The following is a 21,277-nucleotide window of genomic DNA, read 5'->3' as shown; positions in this document are numbered from 1 at the left end:
GATGATCCCTTTCTCAGGAGGTCTAATGACACCCCCTCGTCCAATGCATGACAAGAATAGGAAGCAGGATCCAAAGGATTAAGATAAGGACAACCTCAGTGGCTTCACAGCATTGGTTCAGACCAAACATTACACAAGACTTTTCAAATCATATTCCTAGAAGAGACTTGAAGGGAGCTTAATGCTTAGGAATGTCTCAAATTTTTTTTGCTTATGTCACAAATTTGATCCAGGGTATGAGTGGCATGCTTGATATATGGAGTGACCGTGGATCCTCGAAACATTGCATTGAGGCTGTCTCAGTGCCCAAAGGGTTTGAAACACTGACGTTTCAAGGAACACAAGGGGAGTTCGTAACTGGGAGTTAAGGGCCTTGATCACAAACAAAGGACCATTTTGTGCATCTGAGGATTTTAAGGGGGAGAATGCCTTTACAGCTTGTGGACCATCCAGACCAGCTTTCATGCTGTTCTAGTGATCCAAAGAGCTGAAAATCTGGTCCAGGCAGCGTCAATGTAGGTGTCAAACAGGAACACTTACAATTAGACAGCTTTTTCAGAAAGAAATATGGTGACATTCTAGGTTGTGGATTCAATATGTTTGCAGTGCTTCAATGTTGCTGCTCTGTTTAATGTTTCTATTGCAGACTTGATTGGTCAATTTGTTCCACTTGTTTGTAGTTTGCTTAATTGCATTGCATGTGCTTTGCAAGTTGAGCTCTGCTTAAATAATGGATTATGGAAGTTTGAAAAAGGAATACGAAGTATGATTAAGGTGGTATGTGTTTCTAAACAGCCACCATTCCACTGGTTCTCCTCTTTGTTACGTCTAAAGTGATTCTTGAGATTTTGTTCGATCTTTTGAGGACTTACAAAGATGGTGTTAATGTGAAATTTGCAGGCAGTATGGTCTGTCTCCTACCATGATAGCGGTGATGTTCTTGCAAGTGCATCCTTAGATCACACCGCCAGGATTTGGGATCTGGCAAGGTATCTTTTTGCAATCTATTATTTTTCATTGAAAGGCAACTGACTGAGGCAGTCTAGGAGTGTCAGCTGACCTTTTCTCAAATTGCAATTTGTTACTAAATAGTTCTATAGATTCTCTTGTGAACTCATTGAATGCTGCAATGTTCCACAACAAAATTGTTTGACTGAATCCTATTGTTTGTTTTTCCTAATTTCTAAAAGACCTTAGCAACAGGAAAGTCTGACCAGACTTATTTCTAAACAGTTTTCAACAAATTCTGAACACTAATGCCAAAAGAAACACAAGGAGAGCACCACATAGTATAAATGGTTGATGGCAGAGCACCAGGAGAGTGGTCGCAGAGAGCATGAGGGGACAATTGATGGCCCCATTTTCAGAGTAGAATTTTGCAAAGGCTTTGACTGCACTACCATCAGTAAACTGTCCAGGAGAGGATGGTTTGGACAAGGCTTTCTTCTTAGCTACTGGGATGTGATCAGCATGGGACTTTTAGCAGGATTTGAGGGAATTATGGCATTTGGAAATATACCTGAGAGGCCGTCTGAGGGATTGATTGACCTCATCCCAAAAGGCAGTGGAGATAGATTGGAGATCACTTGGAGACTGATCACTTTGCTTCGAACAGCGTATAAAATCCTAGTCAAAGTGATCACCGTCAGGCTCTCTCTCTTGATGCCAAACATCATTCATCCTACCCAGGCTGGTTTTGTCGAGGAGCACAGCATCCTAGACATTTTCACCTTTTGGGAGTCCACAGCTCTTGCATGATCTAAGGGACAAGTCCTCATTGTTCTGCTTTTCGATTTCGAGAAGCCTTATGACAGAGTGGATTGGGGATTTCCAGAGGGTACCATGCTGAAGATGGGTTTTCCAAAGTATTGGATTAGAGACGTATTGTCTCTTTACTCATCAGCTCATAGCCAGGTTCTTCTTGACAGAGCCAAAGGTGCTAGATTTAGCATTTGGAGGTCAGTGAGACAGGGATGCCCTCTTGCACCTCTTCTCTTCTTATTTGTTGCTGAGGCCATGATCTCCTACTTGAGGGATATAGCTATATGCATTCTAGGCATCAAACTTCCCGTCCCAGCCTTTGAGGAGTTGCTGGATGTAGAGCTTGCTGATAACACAACTGTTTACCTGGACAGGGGCAAGGAGAATTTTAGGGCCTTTGTATCTATACGGCGGAGATCTTTTGTAGAGCTTTAAGAGCTCTTATTTGTTGGCACAAATCCTATGGATTTTGGGCTTGTGACACTCAGTAGTTACATTGGAAGCCATATGATAATTTCACTTGGGTTCCCCGCGGCACTTCAGTGAGATACTTAGGCTGCCATGTAGGCATTGATATTTCTTCTGAGCAGAAATTGGCACCACTACTTCTTAGAGTAAGGCAAAAGCTGTTATATTGGAGCATAGTGAGATTGTCACCAGCAGGGAAGGTGGTAGTTGTAAACAGGTTATATTGGCCACTATGTGGTATATTACTTCTTGTTGGGCCTTTTATAGGTCATTCATTGGCTAGCTGAAGCAATCCATTAGGAATTTTGTTTCGTCAAGTGGAGATGGTAGCCATGCAAGTGCTAAGGTAGCTTGGGATATTATCATTCAACTATATGATGTTTTCACGACATGCTCCTAAGGAGTCAAGCAGCTCTAGGATGCCGAGCCCCTTCCCAAAGGCAGTTTACAGACTTCTTTGCGATGAGACTCAGGAGATCTTAGTACAATTACAATCCTAATCCACACACAAGACTCACCACCACAGTTGACACATAGATAGGGAGTATTGATTGATCGAGCCTTTCAGCTTAGCGGATCCAAAGGGCCTAGGCCTCGAGACAAACGCCAACAATATCCTCATAGGCTGATACAAGAGATTATTGCCTAGGCTAGAGCTAAGCCCTCCATATCCACATGAGATTGTACCATTTGGAGCTTATTGTTACTAGATAGAGTTCTATGTTTTATGCATAGCCGTAGTTACTTTCCTTCTTCTTTGCTTTGTGCTATAGGTTTTGCTCAAGAAGTTGTATCATCATACACTTGATTGCAACTCATGGTCTCATAGGTCATTTTGGCCTTTTGCAGATGTTAATATATCATTTTGTCTCTCTCTCTTTTTGTGAAGATAATTGAATTAAGTGGGAATATTTACATTAGTACCATTAGGTTAGCTAAGAAAAACAGAACAAACACAAATCAGGCTGAAAGGCCTCTAAGACCATAACACACAAATATCACACAAAAAGGACAGCTAGAGTGGAGCGAACAATATCCAACCAAGGAGAGGCAATGTCAGGAAGAACTAGGTCAACTAAAACCATAGAGGAGATCTGCCATAACAATAAACCACAAACACGAGCCACATAACCATGGATACCCAAGACAGAATAAAAAATGAAGGCATTCTGAGAGTACGCCAAATATACCACAAAGTTTTCCATTGAAGGAAGTGGAAAAGGATGGAATGATCTGATTGCAAGGCGGACATAGAAGGTATTCTTCCCATAATCCATGAATGAGCTGATATTCATTGCTGAGTCATTGAGGACCACACATGGGAAACAAAACTCCAAATCTATCGAGCAATAGGGAAAGAGATGAAGAGATGAAGCAATGTCTCATCTCATGTAGTGCAAAATACACAGCGACCACAGGAAATCTTGTGAGCATGCAACGCATCCCCAATTGGAAGACCCCCAATAAGCAACTGCCACATGAACACTTTACCCTGATAAGGAACCTGACTTCTAGAGTTGGAGAAATCTTTCTTGTCACTTCTTTTTGCTGTCTTGAATATGCCATAATTTATTGGCCTTTCCAGTGACCCATCTCTTGACCTCAACCATCTGATGATAGATCTGATTAGTTGACCTATTCAGACAATCATCAAGAAGCATAAACATCCAATCTCGTCGAGGAGATGAGGGCTTTAAAGCAAGCAATGGAGAGTACCTCAAAAGTTGCTCCTGTAAGGATGACTAAATGTCCTGATAGCCACGAGGCACCCGAAAGTATTGATGAATGCATCGGAAAGAAAAAAGATGGGGGCTGCTAGCAAGACACCATCATGGATTGTCTACAACCCCAAGCGAGCCATCCGATCAAACTTATCTTGTTGCAAGTCTTTATTGGTCCAATCCAATAGCCTGGAGGTAGCTAGCACTTCTCCTTGCAATGAATTCTCCTCCTTGCAAAGGTCAAGAGCATGCCAAATTGCGAAACACAAAATCTTTTGCTAGGATGCAATCAAATGAGAGAGGAGAAAAGATTGGGTGACCTTAATAGGCCTCGTGGAATTCAGCACATGCCATCAAGAAACTTAAATAACTGTGCAACCATGAGAGATAACAGCCTTTTCAATGAAAAATTTTGCAATATCTATCCAGGGATGACTTTGCACACGTAAAGCGTACAAAAGTGCAAATCTCAAAGCAACCATATGGAAATTTACATCCAATAAAGCTGCTCCCCCCATTCTTTTAGGAGTAGTCACATGTTGCCAAGAAATCCACACCTGGCCGAAACAATTTCCTTTCTTTTTCCACAACATGAAGCAGATAGGCTGAACCAGTTTCAAAAGAGACTTCTTAGTCCAAGGAAGTAAGGGCAAAAAAAACAAGACCGTATTGGTCATGATGCATTGAGTAACTTTAAGTCTCACATGAAGAGGCCAGCCTTGAGATTTCTAGTACATAAACCAATCATGTATACGGGATGATATCCAATCAAGCAAGACATGAGGAGCTACATCCACACCAATAGGATAACCCAAGTGTCAGATAATATCACCTTTAGAAATCACAGCTCCTTGCCAACCCAAAGCTTGCAAATCAATCTCCGTACAAGAAATCAATGTAGATTTTTGAGCATTAATATGAAGCCCCAAAGCTAAAGCAAAGAGATTCCATGCAACCATTGCCCGACTCACATTAGTCCGATCAGCCTTGAGAAACATAAAGGAATCATTCACCAAAGATTGACCCAAAAGTTCGGCACCGCTGCAAAGAGACAAACCAACAATCTCGCCCTGATCAACCAACTTATCCAACAAAGAGAGCATTGGGTGAGTGACTAAGGCAAATAGCAAAGGACTGAGAGGGCAACGGTACCGAAGAGAACGAGACAAGGCAATTTCATTTGTGATCTGCCCATTAAGTACAATACGTGCCATAGTACTCTGACTAATGGTATCAACAAAGGAAGTCATGCAAGGACTAAAGCCAATGGTGGACATCAATTGCCGCAAGAAAGACCTCGACATGATCAAATGTCTTTTCAAGATCTAACTGAAGCATAACAACCTGCTGGCCAAAGGCTTTGGCATAATTAATCCCCAGTTGAACATTCGAAATGTTATGCATCATATTCCATCCCTTAATGAAACCATATTGATATGGATGAACCAAGTGCGGGAATACTTTCTGCAATCTATTGGCAATGATTTTAGAAAAGATTTTATACAAAGAACCCATAACAGAAATGGGTCTCCATTGTTTCAAGGAAGTGGGAGAAGGAATCTTGGACAACAACCAAATCACTGCAATCTTCCAATCTAAAGGCATCAAACCAGAATTCCAAACTTGCTGGCATAGGCGGCTTTTCTTAGGTGGTAAATGGGACAACATATCCTCCACTTCAGCCTCTGAGATATCAGCTCCATCAAACCAACCCATTCAGGCTTAATGTGATTACTAACCAAGTCACAAATGTATCGATGACACAATACCAATGTCACTTTTTGCAACTTTCTCATGATGGTTTCATAGTGAGGTCGAGATACATGGATGCTCAACTTTCTGATGGACTTCGAGTTGCTATTTGTTAGATTCGCACCTCATCGCATCAGTTGATGATTGAGACAGGTCGATGGAGCTATATTGCAGCCAATGAGAGGATGTGCCAGCTTTGTGGATGGTAGTTAGAAACGAAGGAGCACTACATTTGCAGATGTATTATATGCTATGATATTCTAGGCCACTATCATTGTCTCTTTAAGGAGGGCTTTAGACCACTAAGACGAGTGATGGACTATGAGGACCAAAGATGTTTGGGCCTTTTTTTATTGGAGCTCCAGCAGCGCAAATTAGTATTGTTACAAGATGAGTGATGGACTATGAGGACCAAAGATGTTTGGGCCTTTTTTTATTGGAGCTCAAGCAGAGAGGTATTGTTACAAGATAGGAGGTGATCCTAGCCTCATCCACCCCTCCGAAGAGCAGTTACACACTTTTTTAGTGTAGCTGAATCCTTAGCCGTTGCCACCCCAGACACGACATCTTCTACTGATAGGCATCATCGAGGGACATCATCAGGCAACATCACAGTTGACAAAGCTATAGCATTACGTAGAGTACGACGCCCTAGAGTATCTACTTGGCAACATAGGCATGCTCACATGCGTCACATTTGTGTCACGATTGCTCGTTAGAGATGTAAATTGGTGTGTTGACTCAGTTGGAGGTAGCTTTCAGAGTCTTGGTGGATTCCATAGATTGAGGGGGAGATACTCTACACTCTTTTAATCTTTTTAAACCTAGTTTTTTTCAGCTTTTTCAGTTTTCTATACTTCTCATTCCAATCTACCATGTAGACCTACGCATAAATTTATCTCTATCTCTTCTTTGATGAGAGGTGATGATACCGGTTGTATTGGTTATGGTCTCATAGGCCATTCTAGCCTTTTAGAGACGTTAATAGATCTTATCTTATCTTATATTCTCTCTGACAAAAATATTGACGGGATGCTGTGATTGGGATGTTGATGGGATCGCTTGAGCTAACGTGATCACTGACGAAATACTAACGGGATGCTGTGATGGGATCACTTGAGCTATTGCGATCAATGACGAAATATTGACGGGATCGTGACGAGATGTTGTGATGTGATGGGCCATTGTGACGTCTTTCTCTCTGATTGCGTGACTATGACAAAATGCTGTGGTGACTGCCTGGACGCTGGCGTAAGGACGTTGACATGGACGATTGCCCTGAGTGCTGACGAGTCTGGTGTAAGCTCGGATAGCACTGACGTGAGTGTTGACACAAAGGTGTTGTTTTGCAGGGGCACGTCTTTGCGCGGAGAGACAGTCACTGTCTTGTAGAGTCACGTCTCTGCACAAGGAGACTCTAGCTGCCTTGGAAGTTGCAGAGGTATTGGCAGTTGTTTAGGAAGGCTCTACAGGGTCAATGCAAGCACACTGAGTGGCTGTCCTAAATTGTGAGATGGCAGAGACTACTGACAAAGAAACCAGTGGACATGAGACCGATCATGATACACAACCAATCAGGCCAACCATAGGAGGTACTGCATTAGAAGGGCGGTACAAGATCCCCACTAAGGACGAAAAGTTCTATTATAGACAAAACAAAAGGAGAACTCGTGAAAATGCCACTCCCACAAGTGCCAAGCGATGGATAAAGATGCAAAGGCTGATTGCAACAAATGGTTTGGATGACATGAAAGCCCTCATAGGAGCTGAGATTTCAGCAATATGTATGCCAATGTTTGACAAGGTGACAAGTGACATGAATGCGATGCATGAAACATGGGGAAAGGAATTGAATGCTAAAATGGATGCAAACTTGAAAGCGTGCATGAGGATGTGTGGCAACATGCAACAAAAAGTCATGAATGACATGGATACAAAGCAAAAATATGTATATGGAAAATTGCAGGAGACATTCAGGGAAAAACTAAGTGATGTTGTAGAAGCAAATAGGAAATCATGCTCTAATGACTGGGATAATGTAAAAGATAAAGAAATCAAGATTGACTTGCAAATGGATATGATAGATAACTTGAACAAGGTAAGGGATGCTTGGAAAGCAGATATGGATGCATTGAAATCTAATACAAATGCATGCATAGCAGCCAAGGACATTGAGATTGCTGAACTCAAAAGGAAATTAGAGTCATGTAAGAATGAATTTGTGACATACAAGTCAATGATGGATGCATAAACATCAAAGATAGGTGATCCAAATGACCAAAGAGGTTGGATCCTCATGCTGAAATTTGGGGACATGGATAGCAAAAGGGCATTCTTATAAAAAAGAAAGGCTTTGAAGGGTGAAAAGATTTACCTCGATGAGGATCTCACACCCGCACAGTTAGAGCACAGAAGGGCTTGCATGCCAAAAGTGCTGGAGGCACGTAAAGAAGGCAAGTATGCTATGTATAGAGATGGCAGAGTAATCATAGCAGAACGGAGGTCACACTGATAATACAAGGCCTATGAGACGTTTAAAATGTCCCTTTGGAATTGTAATGGTTCAATGAAACTCGATGCAGGTTATTTTGAGGACACTTTTCGTGGGATAGATATGGCTATGTATACAGAGACACATCAGTGTACAAATTCTAGATTACCGGATGTTGTGGGATACAAATGCGAGAGCATATACAAACCTCAATCTCGTAGACCAAGAGGAACTAGGGGGTCAAGAGGGATGGCTATTCTTTATCGTGAGAGCCTCCAAGACATGATTCACGTGGTGTCACGAGATGTGCATGCTAGATACATGTGGGTAAGGCTAAGGATAAGGCACCCAACGGATCTATATGTTGCGGTATGCTTCTTTCCACTTGCCTCTTCAACATTTGCTACCTGGGAGGGATCACCGTTTGAAGTACTACATGAAGATATTATGAGATATGCAAGTATTGGGGATATACTACTAGTGGGAGACTTTAATGCTTGAACTGGAAGTGAGCAGCCTACCTTTTATGATACTGAACATGAAATGTTTAAGGAATTGGCATTGGATGAACTAGGGCTTGCTAGGACATCTCAAGATAAGGAGGTGATAGCATACGAATCCCATGTGCTAGCTTTGGGAAGTGCTCACGGATTGGCTATATTCAATGGCCTATTAAGATGGCCGGGAGTGGATACTTTCACTTGTTGGAATAGCAAAGAAGGGGCCAGTATGGTGGACTATGTAATGGCCTCGCCAGCGTTAATTCTAGAAATTAAGGATTTTAAGATATCTGATAAGCCAATCAGTATAGTGGCTGACCATGCGATCCTAAAATTTACTCTAGCATGTAGTTAGAGACAAGAAACATGCACATAGTCACACGCGTTTCCGCATTATGAATTTTTAGAGCAAACGTTGCATATCTATAGTGATGCAGTACAAGAGGGCTTAAGTGAGCTAGACCAACATGAACCATCGGAAGGTGCCACTAGATCTCTAGCGAAGGTTTTGCATGATGCAGCTTCAGAGGCATTCTCATGTAAGATGGACCCTACTGCAATACACAATTGTATTGCCCCTCAAAATGCTTGGTATGATGATGAGGGAAGACAGACTAGGACCCACCTACAAAGGGATATTACACCAGGGACATGCAAACATAAGCAGGCACGGAATGTCTTTCGTTGTCTTGTGCGAAAAAAGAAGAGAGATTATTTAGCCAAACTAGAGTCAGAGATGTGTCAGCTCTTTTTTAGTAGAGATAGCAAGAGGGCATGGAGTAAATTTCACGGGAGACAACCCCCAATTTAGTTGACATCACCTATGGTTTGGTATGAACATGCTAGGGCACTATACGATGTTCCATCACAAGAGCAGATACCCTGTCCATCAAACTCTAGGCCAACATAGTGCGGTTTCTTTACGGAAAAGATGGTGAGAGATGCCATTTGGAGGTTGAAGAATGGGAGAACACACACTCAACAGAGCATTTTGCACATGCATGTTATGCATTGGCTCCTATCTTGGCCAATCTCTTCAATAGAGTCGTACGTGAGGGGTTCCCAGTAAGTTGGTGTGATCACACAATAGTGCCGATTTTAAAGAGAGGAGATCCATTGGTCGCTAACAACTATCGCACTATTATGATTGGCCATATGCTAGCAAAGATATATGTCTCTATTGTGGAGCATGAGTTGAGTTGGTGGGCTAAAACAAATAAAATACAGTCTACAGGTCAAACTGGTTTCCGCCACGGATACAATACGCTAGACCATATATTTACACTAAGGGCCTTGATTAAGGAGGGATGATCACGGAGGCAAAGCATCTACTGTTGTTTTGTGGACCTCCGCAAAGCCTTTGATACTGTGCCATGTGCAAGAGTCATGCAAAGGTTGCTAGCCATTGGGGTCCCGGAGGATATGTAGTGGTGTATTTATGCATTGTATGAAACTGTGACAGGGAGAGTACGAGTGCCTGGAGGCACAATAGATTCAGTGTCCAGTATGGTGGGTGTAAAGCAAGGCTGTCCCCTCTCTCCTTTGCTGTTTGGACTGTACATTGACGAGATTTCCGATTACATATAGAGATGGGGTGGTATGGGAGCTAGCCTGGCTGGGATGCTGATACCAATTTTGTTATATGCTGATGATATGGTGCTTATCTCAAATTCACCAGAGGGACTACAACGGCATTTGGATGCATTGCATGTATTCTGTGAAGATAAAAGTCTCAAGGTTAATCCTGGAAAGACCAAAATCATGGTCTTTAAGACTTGAGTAGCTGGGGTGACACGTTCAGAGCACCACTTTATGTATGATGGCCAGCCTATGGAAATGGTTAGACAATATGTATACCTCGCGGTCACTTTCAAGGGGCCACAGTTTTCATGGAAGGAGACTTCAGAGGCTAGGCTTGCATGGGCATATGCAGCTTTGGGTACCCTAGAGCAGCAGTGTGCACACATATAGTTTCAAGAGCCTCGTACCAAATTTGACACTTTAGTTATGCCCACACTACTCTATGGGGCAGCCATTTGGGGCCCAAGCCTTTATCATACTAGATGGATGCCACTTATGGACTGTGATGGGCCGGAAGCACAACATTATGATGGCTCGGAACACATGGAAAAACCATTGGTCATGATGATAGCACGCATGATAAGGGCAAAAGCCTCAGTACCACAGGAGATCATCCGGACAGAATTAGGCGCTGCACCCATGGTAGTTGAGGCATTATTCCAAGCAATTACTTACATCCAGAGGATATGGCAGCTCCCTAAAGATTGATATCCTAGACTAGCACTGGAGTCTTCAAGACAGCTTGCGGTAGAGGGAGATAGACAGTGTTGGTATGCATATATGAGCACGTGGCTGAACTTACATGGCATGAGTACAGATAGACTACCACCGCTTGATTATTGCCTCGACTGCCCTACTCTGAGCCTCAGTCGTGTAGAGCTGAATAGTGTGATCAGGGCAGACATCACTAAAGCGGAGACAGAAAAGACTTGGTCCAAGCCCCCTTTCCCATTAGGCAGGAAAACGGCACAATACCAATGTCACTTCTTGCAGCTTTCTCATGATGGTTTCATAGTGAGGCCTAGATTCATGGATGCTCAACTTTCCCACAGACTCTGAGTTGCTATTGGTCAGATCCACACCTCATCGCATCAGCTGATGATTAAGACAGGTCGATGGAGCCATATTGCAACCAATGAGAGGATGTGTCAGCTTTGTGGATGGGAGCCAGAGATGGAGGAGCACTACATTTGTAGATGTATTGTATACTATGATATTGGAGGCCGCTATCATTGCCTCTTTAAGAAGGGCTTTGGACCACTAAGATGGGTGATGGACTATGGGGACCAAAGATTTTTGGGCCTTTTCTTTTTAGAGCTCCAACGACGCAGAGCATTATTGTTACGGGATAGGAGGTGACCCCAGCATTATCCACCTCTCCAGAGCGCAGTTACAAACTACTTCAATGTAGCTGAACCCCCAGCCTTGACCACCCCAAATACTACATCTCCTACTGATAGGCGTTGTCGAGATGCAGCATCAAGAGGCATCACAATTGACAAAGCTACAATGCTACGCAGAGCGTGATGCCCTAGAGTACCTATTCAGCAACATAGGCGTGCCTATATGCACCACATTTGCATCATGATTGCTCATTACAGAGGCAAATTCGCGTGGTGACTTAGTCGGAGGTAGCTTGCAGAGTCTTGGTGGATTCCATAAACTGAGGGGGAGACAACCTACACTCTTGATCTTTTTAAACTTAGTTTTTTCCAACTTTTTCAGTTTTCATACTTCTCATTCCAATATACCATGTAAACTTACACATAATTTTATCTCTTCTTATATGATGAGAGATGATGATACCAGTTGTATTGGTTATGGGCTCATAGGCCACTTTGGCCTTTTGTGCGGAAACTGCACACCAAATCAAGGAGGAATCAAGCACGAAAGTGCAAGAATGGAAGAACGAAATCTACGCCGAGATCACATCACACTTAACCTCCTGGAAGGTGGACATTGAAATGTCCCTCCAGGAGAGAAACAGGGTGATCGAAGAACTTCGGCACGAGCTCGATGAATATAGAAACGAGCTGGACCTACTCAAGAAGGAGGAAGGAGAAATCACCGAAACCACGCCCACCAAGGTGCTATCCGAGATCAATGAGCTGAAGACACAAGTAACAAAGGAGCTCAACACGTGGGCGAATATAGTGAAACAAGCACAAGCCGAAGTGGCCGAGAACTTCGAATGGATTGAGGTAGCCAAGAAGTCACCAACAAAGAAGGAGGAGTTTGTGAATGCCGAACTGGAGGAGGAGAAAAGGAGAAAGCTTAGAGCGCTCCACATTCGGGTGGTCGGATGGAAGGAAGGGGATAGCCCCTTGGCAGATGACCAACAGATATGTGAAAAGCTGGGAGTAGAGGACCCTCAAATAGTGGAGAATGCATGGCGTGTAGGGAAAGACCTCACCAAGGGAAGGCCTCTTATCCTCAAATTTGCCAACCTAGAATCCAAACGAGCCTTCCTCTCTAAAAGGACAGCTCTAAAAGGGGAAAAAGTCTACCTGGAGGATGACCTCACACCCGCACAGGTGGCACACCGTAAAGAATGCATGTCACAGATCCTGGAGGCTCGCAAAGCAGGAAAATGGATAGTATACAAAGATGGTCGGGTCATCATCACAGATAAGCGCCAGTGACGGGGCGCACCCTATGAGACCCACCTGAGTTTTGCAGTGTGGAACTGCAACGGAGCTATGAAAACAGATGCAGGATTATTCCAGGAGACCTTCACCGGCAAGGACATCGTCCTCTACATAGAAACCCACCAAAGCCCAGGCACCTACTTACCAGAAGTGAGGGGATATAGATGGGAGACGGCATGCTGCCCTAGAGCCCGAACAAAAGGAGGGACCCGAGGGTCCAGAGGGGTGGTTGTGTTGTACAGGGAGGAGCTACAGGGCATGGTGCAAGTCATGCGGAAAGATGAGGAAGCCCGATTCATGTGGATCCGGATACACACAGATCGCCCCCGAGACATATACATGGCGGTGTGCTATTTCCCACCAGCACACTCCCTATACGCACCACAGAAGAGCGACTCACCATACCTACCACTGTACGAAGATATCATGCACTACTCCAGCTTGGGGGATGTTACGTTGGCTGGAGACTTCAACGCACGCACATCACAAAGGCAGACCCCCTTCTTCGAGAGCGAAGACCACATGTACAAAGAGATTGCACCGGAGGAGATAGGACTCAACCGGGCATCACAAGACACAACTGAGTGCACCGAATATGGCGAACACCTACTGGCGTTAGGGGGGGCACACGGACTGGCCATCCTCAACGGTCTCAACAGATGGCCCGGGTCGGATGCCCTCACATGCTTTCCACACAAGCACGCAGCCAATTGCATCGGACGGGGGGCACAAGGAGCATGCACACAGAAACTGGGAGCAAGCACAGTGGACTATATCCTCGGCTCTCTATCACTTATCCCCACCGTCCAGTCCCTTAAAATATCAACTCGCCCACTCGCAGTGGCTGCCGACCATGCATACCTGCAATTTGACATAACCTGCAGGTATGACCTAACCCCCCTAGCAAGCAACCCCCCAAGATTCCCTAGGTACCACTTTACCAGGCTAACTGCGAGCGCATACTCCGACCATCTCTATTGGAGCCTGTAAGAAATGAACCCCCACGCACCCCTGGAGGAGGTCACAGCACAGTTGGCGGGCACACCACACCTCAACTGCCGAATACTTCCCCCACACATCCCCCTCCCCCCACCCCACCCCTCCGAACAAGAATGTTCCACAGAATAGCTGGTACGACGCAGAGTGCAGGGAAACCCAGCTCCGTCTTCAACAGGACGAAGCAAGGGAAGTACACATGCATAAACAGGCACGCTCGATCTTCCGTCGCCTAGTGCGACGGAAGAAACGAGCCTACCTCTCCAAAGGGAAACACGAATTCTACCAGCTATTCTTAGGACACGACAGCAAAGAGGCATGAAAGGCGTTTCAGGAACCCCGAGCCCAGACGCCCATCACCTCCTCGGACATTTGGCACGCATATGCAACCTCACTATACCAAGTACCGAAGCAGCCCTAGCTACCCCGGCCCCCAGGGAGCAAACCCGGATCATCCACATTCTTCAGCACGGGGCGGGTTCGGGACGCCATTGACAGACTCCAAAATGGCTGTGCCCAAGACCATGAAGGCTTGGTAGCAGAGCATTTGACCCATGCTAGAGACATATTGGCACCTCTCCTAGCACACATATTCAACAGAGCCCTATGCGAAGGCTTCCCAGCCAGTTGGTCAGCCAACACCATAATAGCTATCGTGAAGGCCGGAGACCCCATGGTTCCCACGAACTACTGAACATTCATGGTTGGCCATGTACTAGCCAAGCTCTATGGATCCATACTGGAACACGAGCTGAGCAAGTGGGCAGAGCAACACCAACACCGAGCAGCAGGACAAGTAGGGTTTAGGAGGGGGTTCTGCACCCTTGACCATATCCTCACACTGAGAGCCATCATAGAGGAGGGCAGAGCGCATGGAAGACGGGTGTACTACTGCTTTGTGGACTTCCGCAAGGCCTTTGACACAGTCCCACGAGCGAGGCTCACGCAGAGACTACAGGAACTAGAGGTACCAACCGAAATACGATGGGGGATATTGGCACTATACGAATCGGTAACGGGCCGAGTTTGGGCAGCGGGAGGGCTCTCAAAGGAGATCACCAGCACCATGGGAGTCAAGCAGGGATGCCCACTCTCGCCCACCCTATTTGGCCTCTACATTGATGAGATCTCAGAGTACATAGATAAATTGGACGAGGTGGGATCGAGCCTGGGAGGGACACTGATACCTATCTTACTGTATGCGGACGACATAGTCCTCATCTCCAGCACACCCGAAGGGGTGCAGCGCCAATTGGACGCACTACAGGCCTTCTGCCAAGACAAAGACCTAACTGTGAACCTGGGGAAAACCAAGGTCATGGTGTTCAACACGTCAACCCAATGGCTCCATCGGTCGGTACCCCCCTTCACATACGGTGGAGAAACCGTGGACGTGGTCCAAAGATACGTCTATCTGGGGATTACATTCTCTGGACCGAGATTTACCCTGAGAAAAGCCGCGGAAGATAGACTAACCCGAGGCTATGCAGCCCTCGGGTCAATGGAGAACCAATGTGCCTACATACAGTTCCAGGAACCCCGGACAAAACTCTGGCTTTTTGACACCTGGGTCACACCAACCCTCCTGTACGGGGCTCCCATATGGGGGTCCAATCTCTACCACACGTGGAGGGCCCCACAGGATCAGCCACTGCCTGAGGAGGAGGCCACCTATGAGGGACGGGACCAGATGGAGAGACCCCTAGTACTTATGATCTCACGGATATCCGAAGCAAGCCCTCCGTACCACACGAGATCATCCACGCAGAGCTGGGGGCACCACCCCTCGTGGCTGAGGCCCTCTTCCAGACCGTGACCTTCTTGCGCCGAATATGGGACCTGCCCCAGCATCGGTACCCCAGACACGCCCTAAAGTCATCCAAACAGCTAGCAACATAAGGGGACACTGAGTGCTGGTACGCCCGAACAGAGACCTGGCTACGGCTCCATGGCCTGCACATGGACCACCTCCCCCCACTACAATACAGCCTAGACTACCCACACTTGGAGCTCAGCCGAGAGGAGGTAAATCGCATCACCAGAATGGATATCATCCAGACAGACACCGCCAGGACATGGGTGACCCCCACATCAGAACTAGGAACCAAGAAGGCTTTCTACCGAGAACACTTCTTGCATATCTCCCCGAACGGCTTCATCACCTGCGCAAGCTACATGGACACACACTTGTCTCACGGGGTTAGAAGTGCCATCAGACGGATCTGCACGTCCTCACACCAACTACGGGTCGAAAAGGGCAAATATGGGGCCAACCACCTCCCCCCAGAAGACCGAATCTGTCAGCTCTGCCATCTCGAGCCAGAGACAGAGAAACACTATATCTGTAGATGCCCAGTGTACTAGGAAATCCGGGGACGCTTCCACTGCCTATTCAGCAAAGGATTCGGACCACTCTCCAAGGTGATGGAATTCAAAGACCAGAGATGCCTGGGGCTCTTTCTACTGGAAATACGAGGCCGCAGAGACCACCTCCTACGAACCACGGAGCAAAGACAAGGAGCCACCAACCAACGCACACTCAATGACTTCTACCAAATACCAGCTACCCTCCCCACCACCGAGGCCCCACCAGCCCAACCGGCGTCCCGGCCCCTGGGGACCACCTTAGAACTGGCCATGACAAGAGGTAAAGGCCGGCGACCACGCCCCGCCGGCCCCCGTCCCCGCAAAAGACACTGGTCGAAGATACAAGGGATACTACGCCACCATCGGAGGGCCTTGCCCCACCGCTTTAGCCTCTCCATGCTAGACCGACCCATGCGGGACATCTTAGGATGAACACCCCAGGAGCAGTTCCACACCGCACTGGGAGTACCTCTAGATTGTATCTAGTCCAGATATCATTTTGTACCTACTCAATTTAGTTCAACATAGCATAAATGTTAGCTTCACTGGGACTTTTGAAATCTCCCAGACATTTGTATGCAACATTTTGGTCTCATAGGCCAACTTGGCCTGTTGTAGATGTTAATATAACTTTCTTTCTTTCTTTCTTTCTCTCAACAAGTAATTGCATTAACTACGAAAAAAGTATAAGATTACAAGTTGTAGGATATCTCTAGGCCATCATTCACAAAAATATAGAGAGTCACGGCAATGAAATAGAGAAGATTGCCATATGCCAAGGAATTAAATTCTGCCGAGGTAGAAGATCTCTCTCTCTCTTTTTTTTTCGTAAAAGGTAATTGTATTAATTACGAAAAAAAGTACAGGATGACTTGATTACAAGATACATGACGACAATGTAAGCCATCATGTGAAGAGGTTCTAAGTACTACAAGTTACAACGTTATGGCAAAGATGCAGATGAAATTGCCATATGCCAGGGACGTAAGTCCTCCCTAGAGGGCAAATCAGAATGCTGGAGAAGATCCAACTGCCAATACAAGAGGCCCTTAAGCCTCGCAATATGCCGCTGAACATTATAGGCGGAGTCAAAAAGAAAAGCATTCCGAATGGTCCAGTTATGCCAACAGCCCCAATATCGAAGAAAATGATACATGAGCTTCATATGTGGCTGTGCAGGAGTGGGGCATTTGGGCTGCCCGAAAACCCAATCAAAGGAGATCTCTCTCTCTCTCTCTCTCTCTCTCTCTCTCTCATAAGTGTATATTAATGTATGGAATATTTACATCAAGCCTTCAAGCCAACCAAAGAGAAAGAATACAAGTCTCATATCAGGTCTTCTGACCAAGCATGAAAATCTTGTCAAGGACAAGTCAAAGCCAAAAGGTACTATGAAATAACGCTAAAATATCATGCTGGTTGTAGAATTGGAGTGGAACAAACAATAGTTAGCCAAGGAGTAACCACATCAGGTAGGACCACATTTGGTGAAATCATGGAAGAAATTTTCTATAAGAGTAATTCTCGAACATGGACCACATGACCACAAATACCCAAGGCTGAATCGAAAATAAAGGCATTATGGGTATGCGAAATGTGCTAGAGATCCATCCATTTGAGAAAATGGAAAAGGCAAAGATAATCCGAGTGCAAAGAAGACAATGAGGACATCTTGTTGAGGACCAAGAACGGGTGGGCATCCACTACTGCTGTTGACAAGTTGTTGAGGTCTGCACATGGGAGATAAAGCTCCAAATTTGTCTCACCAGAGGGCAGGAGATGAAGAGGTGAATCGGTCTCTCATCACAAGTAGTGCAAAAGATACAGTGGCCTCGCGAGATCTTGTGGGCACATAGGACATCCTCGGTAGGAAGACCACCAATAAGCAGCCCCCACACAAAAACTTTTTCTTGATAAGGAATCTTGGACCTCTACAATTGAAGAAATCTATCCCTCCACTTTTGCATGCTATCCTGCGCATGCTAGGCTTCATTAGCTTTCTCAATGACCCATCACTTATCCTCTACTATCTTGTGGTAGATTTGATTAGTCAACCTTCTCTAAAAATCACCCCGTTTCACAAACATCCAATCCTATCAAGGCGAAGCAAGTTGAAACATAGGCAATGTGTTATAGTATTGGAGCTGGTCTTGCAAGGTTGACTAGATCTAGCTACAGCCTCTAGGCCCTTGAAAGTGCTAGCATATGTGCTGGAATAAATAAAGACATGACTATTGAGGAATGACAGCATCATGTACGGATTGCAGCCCCCATCAAGCCATCGAATTAAATTTTTCTCATTGCAAATCTTTATTTGGCAAATGAAGGAACCTAGATGTGTCTAACTCTTCTACCTATAATGAATTTGCCTCTTTTTGGAGATCATGAGAATGCCAAACTGTAAGGCAAGGTATCTCTTGCCAAGAGGTAATCAAATGAGTTAGAAGAAATGATTGTGACACTGTAGAGTTCAGCACATGCCATTAAGATGCCCAAATAACCGTGCGACCATGGGAGATCCAATCTCCTCGATAAAGAATTTTGCAACCTCAGTCCTAGGGTGATTTTGCATGCAAAGGGCTTGCAAAAGTGCCATTCTCAAAGCTATTACGTGTAGATTAAAGTCCCATAAATCACCTCTTCCCAAGCATTTTGGGGTAATAATATGTTGCCAAGATATCCACACATGACCCAAATTATTGCCTTTCTTTTTCCATAACATAAAACGGATAGGCTGTACCAATTCCAAGAGAGACTTCTTGGTCCAAGGAAGGAGGGGTAGGAAATAAGAGACCACATTAATCATGATAGATTGTGCCACTTTGAGGCATTGAGACACACATGAAGAGGCCAACTGTGAGATTTCCAGTACATAAACCTATCATGAATTCTCGAGGACATCCAATCAAGCAAATCTTAGGGAGAGACTTCCACACTAACGGGATATTGTAGGTGCCGTGTAATGTCTTCTTTGGAATCAACTGCTCCCTATCACCCCAACTTTTGCAAATCTGTCTTTGTACAAGAGATGAAGGTTGATTTTTGAGCATTAAGATGAAGGTCCAAGGTCAAAACAAATAGACTCCAAACTGCCATTGCCCACTTGACATTGTTCGTATCAACCTTGAGAAACATAAAGGAATCATCTCCCAAAGATTGACCCAAAAGTTAAGAGCCACTAGGAAGAGATAAACCAATAATCTCCCCATCGTCAACAACCAACCGATCCAACAAAGAAAGCAAGCGGTGAGTGACTAATGGAAACAATAAAGGATTGAGAGGGCACCCTTGAGGAAGAGAAGGTGATAAAGCAATCTCTTCGGTGGCACCTCCATTAAGCATAACATGTGCCACTACATCTTGATTGATAGTGTCAATAAGAGAACTCATGCAGGGACCAAAGCCCATGGTGGACGTCAATTGTCAAATGATGTACTAGTTGACGTGATCAAAAGACTTTTCAATGTGTAATTGGATCATAACTACTTGTTGGCCAAAGGCTTTGGCATAATCAATTCCCATTTGAACATTCAAAATATTATGCATTATGTTCTGTCCCTTAATGAACCCTATTGACAAGGATGAATCAACTATGGAAACACTTTCTATGATATGTTTGCAATGACTTTGGAAAAGATTTTACATAATGAACTTATAACCGGAATGGGCCTCCATTGCTTTAAAGTGGATGGGCAAGGAATCTTGGGCAGCAAACGAATAATTGCAATTTTCCAGTCTGTAGGCATCAATCCAGATCTCCAAACTTGTTGGCAAAGGTGCGTCGACGGGCCCTTAAGATGATCCACATTGGCTGAAAACAACTCATCAGGGAGGCCATTTCAACCCAGGATTTTCCTACGAGGTAAATGGCATAGCACTTTCTCCACTTCTTCCTTTGTGATATATGCTTCCATCAAATCCCTCTGTTTAGGCTTGACTTGATTTCGAACCAAGTCACAAATGTATCTTCAAGGAGCAAAAAGGACTTCTTGTAGACCCAACAAGGATTTGTAGCATTCACGGCACATTTGAATGATGGATGTAGGCTCAACAACCATTTCCCCTTGCTTGTTTATCAATCACACAATATTTTCCTAGGCATATTTCTAACGCAAACGAGCCAAAAAGTGATGGGTCTAGAAATTATTATCATGCAAAGCATCCATCTAAACAAGCTAACAATTTGAACTTAGGATATTCTTCCTCTTGTAGAGCTTGAACTCTGCCTTTCAGCCATTCGGAATATATGGCCAAATCATCAAAGTTGTCCCCACCCTATTGCATATTGAGGAAATGTCCCAACAAAGAGTGCAAATACTATAATTCAGCAGGAAAAGCAGAGGCAGGCTGAATATCATACTGTTTGGACAAGGCCCGTGCATTATCCCAGAAAACTGGCCATGCATCAATACCCCCAAACAGAATCTACATGCTAAATTGATCGATCAATTGCTGCATGTATCCAAAAACTGATCATTCAGTAGAAAGGACTGATTGAATTGCAAAGGAAAGTGGGCAAGAAGAGCCTTGAAGGCATGCACTGGCCGATGAGTCATGTTCAATACCAAGGGGTAGTGATCCAAAAGGATGTGATGCCTCTCCACCCACATGTCAATCTCAACTGGAAGGAAAGAATCACTGTGGAAAATGTGCATTTTATCTAATCAGGCTAAGGTTTTGGAATATTGAAGACATCGGTATGTAAAATTTGACTCATAAGGATGTAAGTAGGACCACATATCTTGTTTCAAAGCCAAGGCAGCCATAGCATCCCATGCTTGATGCTCGGGGTCATCCATAACAGATGAGGCAAGGTTGCCTGTTCCATAGATACACAAAAATTAAAATGACCCATAACAAGCCTCTGATGAATCAAGGACAGAGACTACAAATCCTCCCAAAGCTAACGACAGTCACGAACTATATTAGGTGCATACGTACCCACGAACTAGAAGGCCTCCCCCTCAAACATGATCTCCACCACTAGGAATC

The 21,277-nt window shown here is 44.8% G+C and overlaps 1 protein-coding gene across 2 annotated transcripts in view; it reads left to right on the top strand.

Moving 5' to 3' along the window:
* The window catches only part of LOC148039084 (flagellar WD repeat-containing protein Pf20-like), a 232,084-nt gene that overhangs the window by 132,769 nt on the left and 78,038 nt on the right, over nt 1–21,277 (top strand). For both annotated transcript variants that reach the window (XM_087674970.1, XM_087674971.1), the window contains one exon: nt 901–989. In XM_087674970.1, coding sequence (XP_087531096.1) covers nt 901–989 — 89 coding nt within the window. The remainder of the gene's footprint in view (nt 1–900; nt 990–21,277) is intronic.

The sequence above is a fragment of the Lygodium microphyllum genome, chromosome 3 (assembly GCF_053477565.2).
Source record: "Lygodium microphyllum isolate KBCC chromosome 3, Lygodium_microphyllum_v1.1.10, whole genome shotgun sequence".
In the NCBI taxonomy this organism is placed as follows: Eukaryota; Viridiplantae; Streptophyta; class Polypodiopsida; order Schizaeales; family Lygodiaceae; genus Lygodium; species Lygodium microphyllum.
This window is presented reverse-complemented; position numbering and strand designations above follow the sequence as displayed.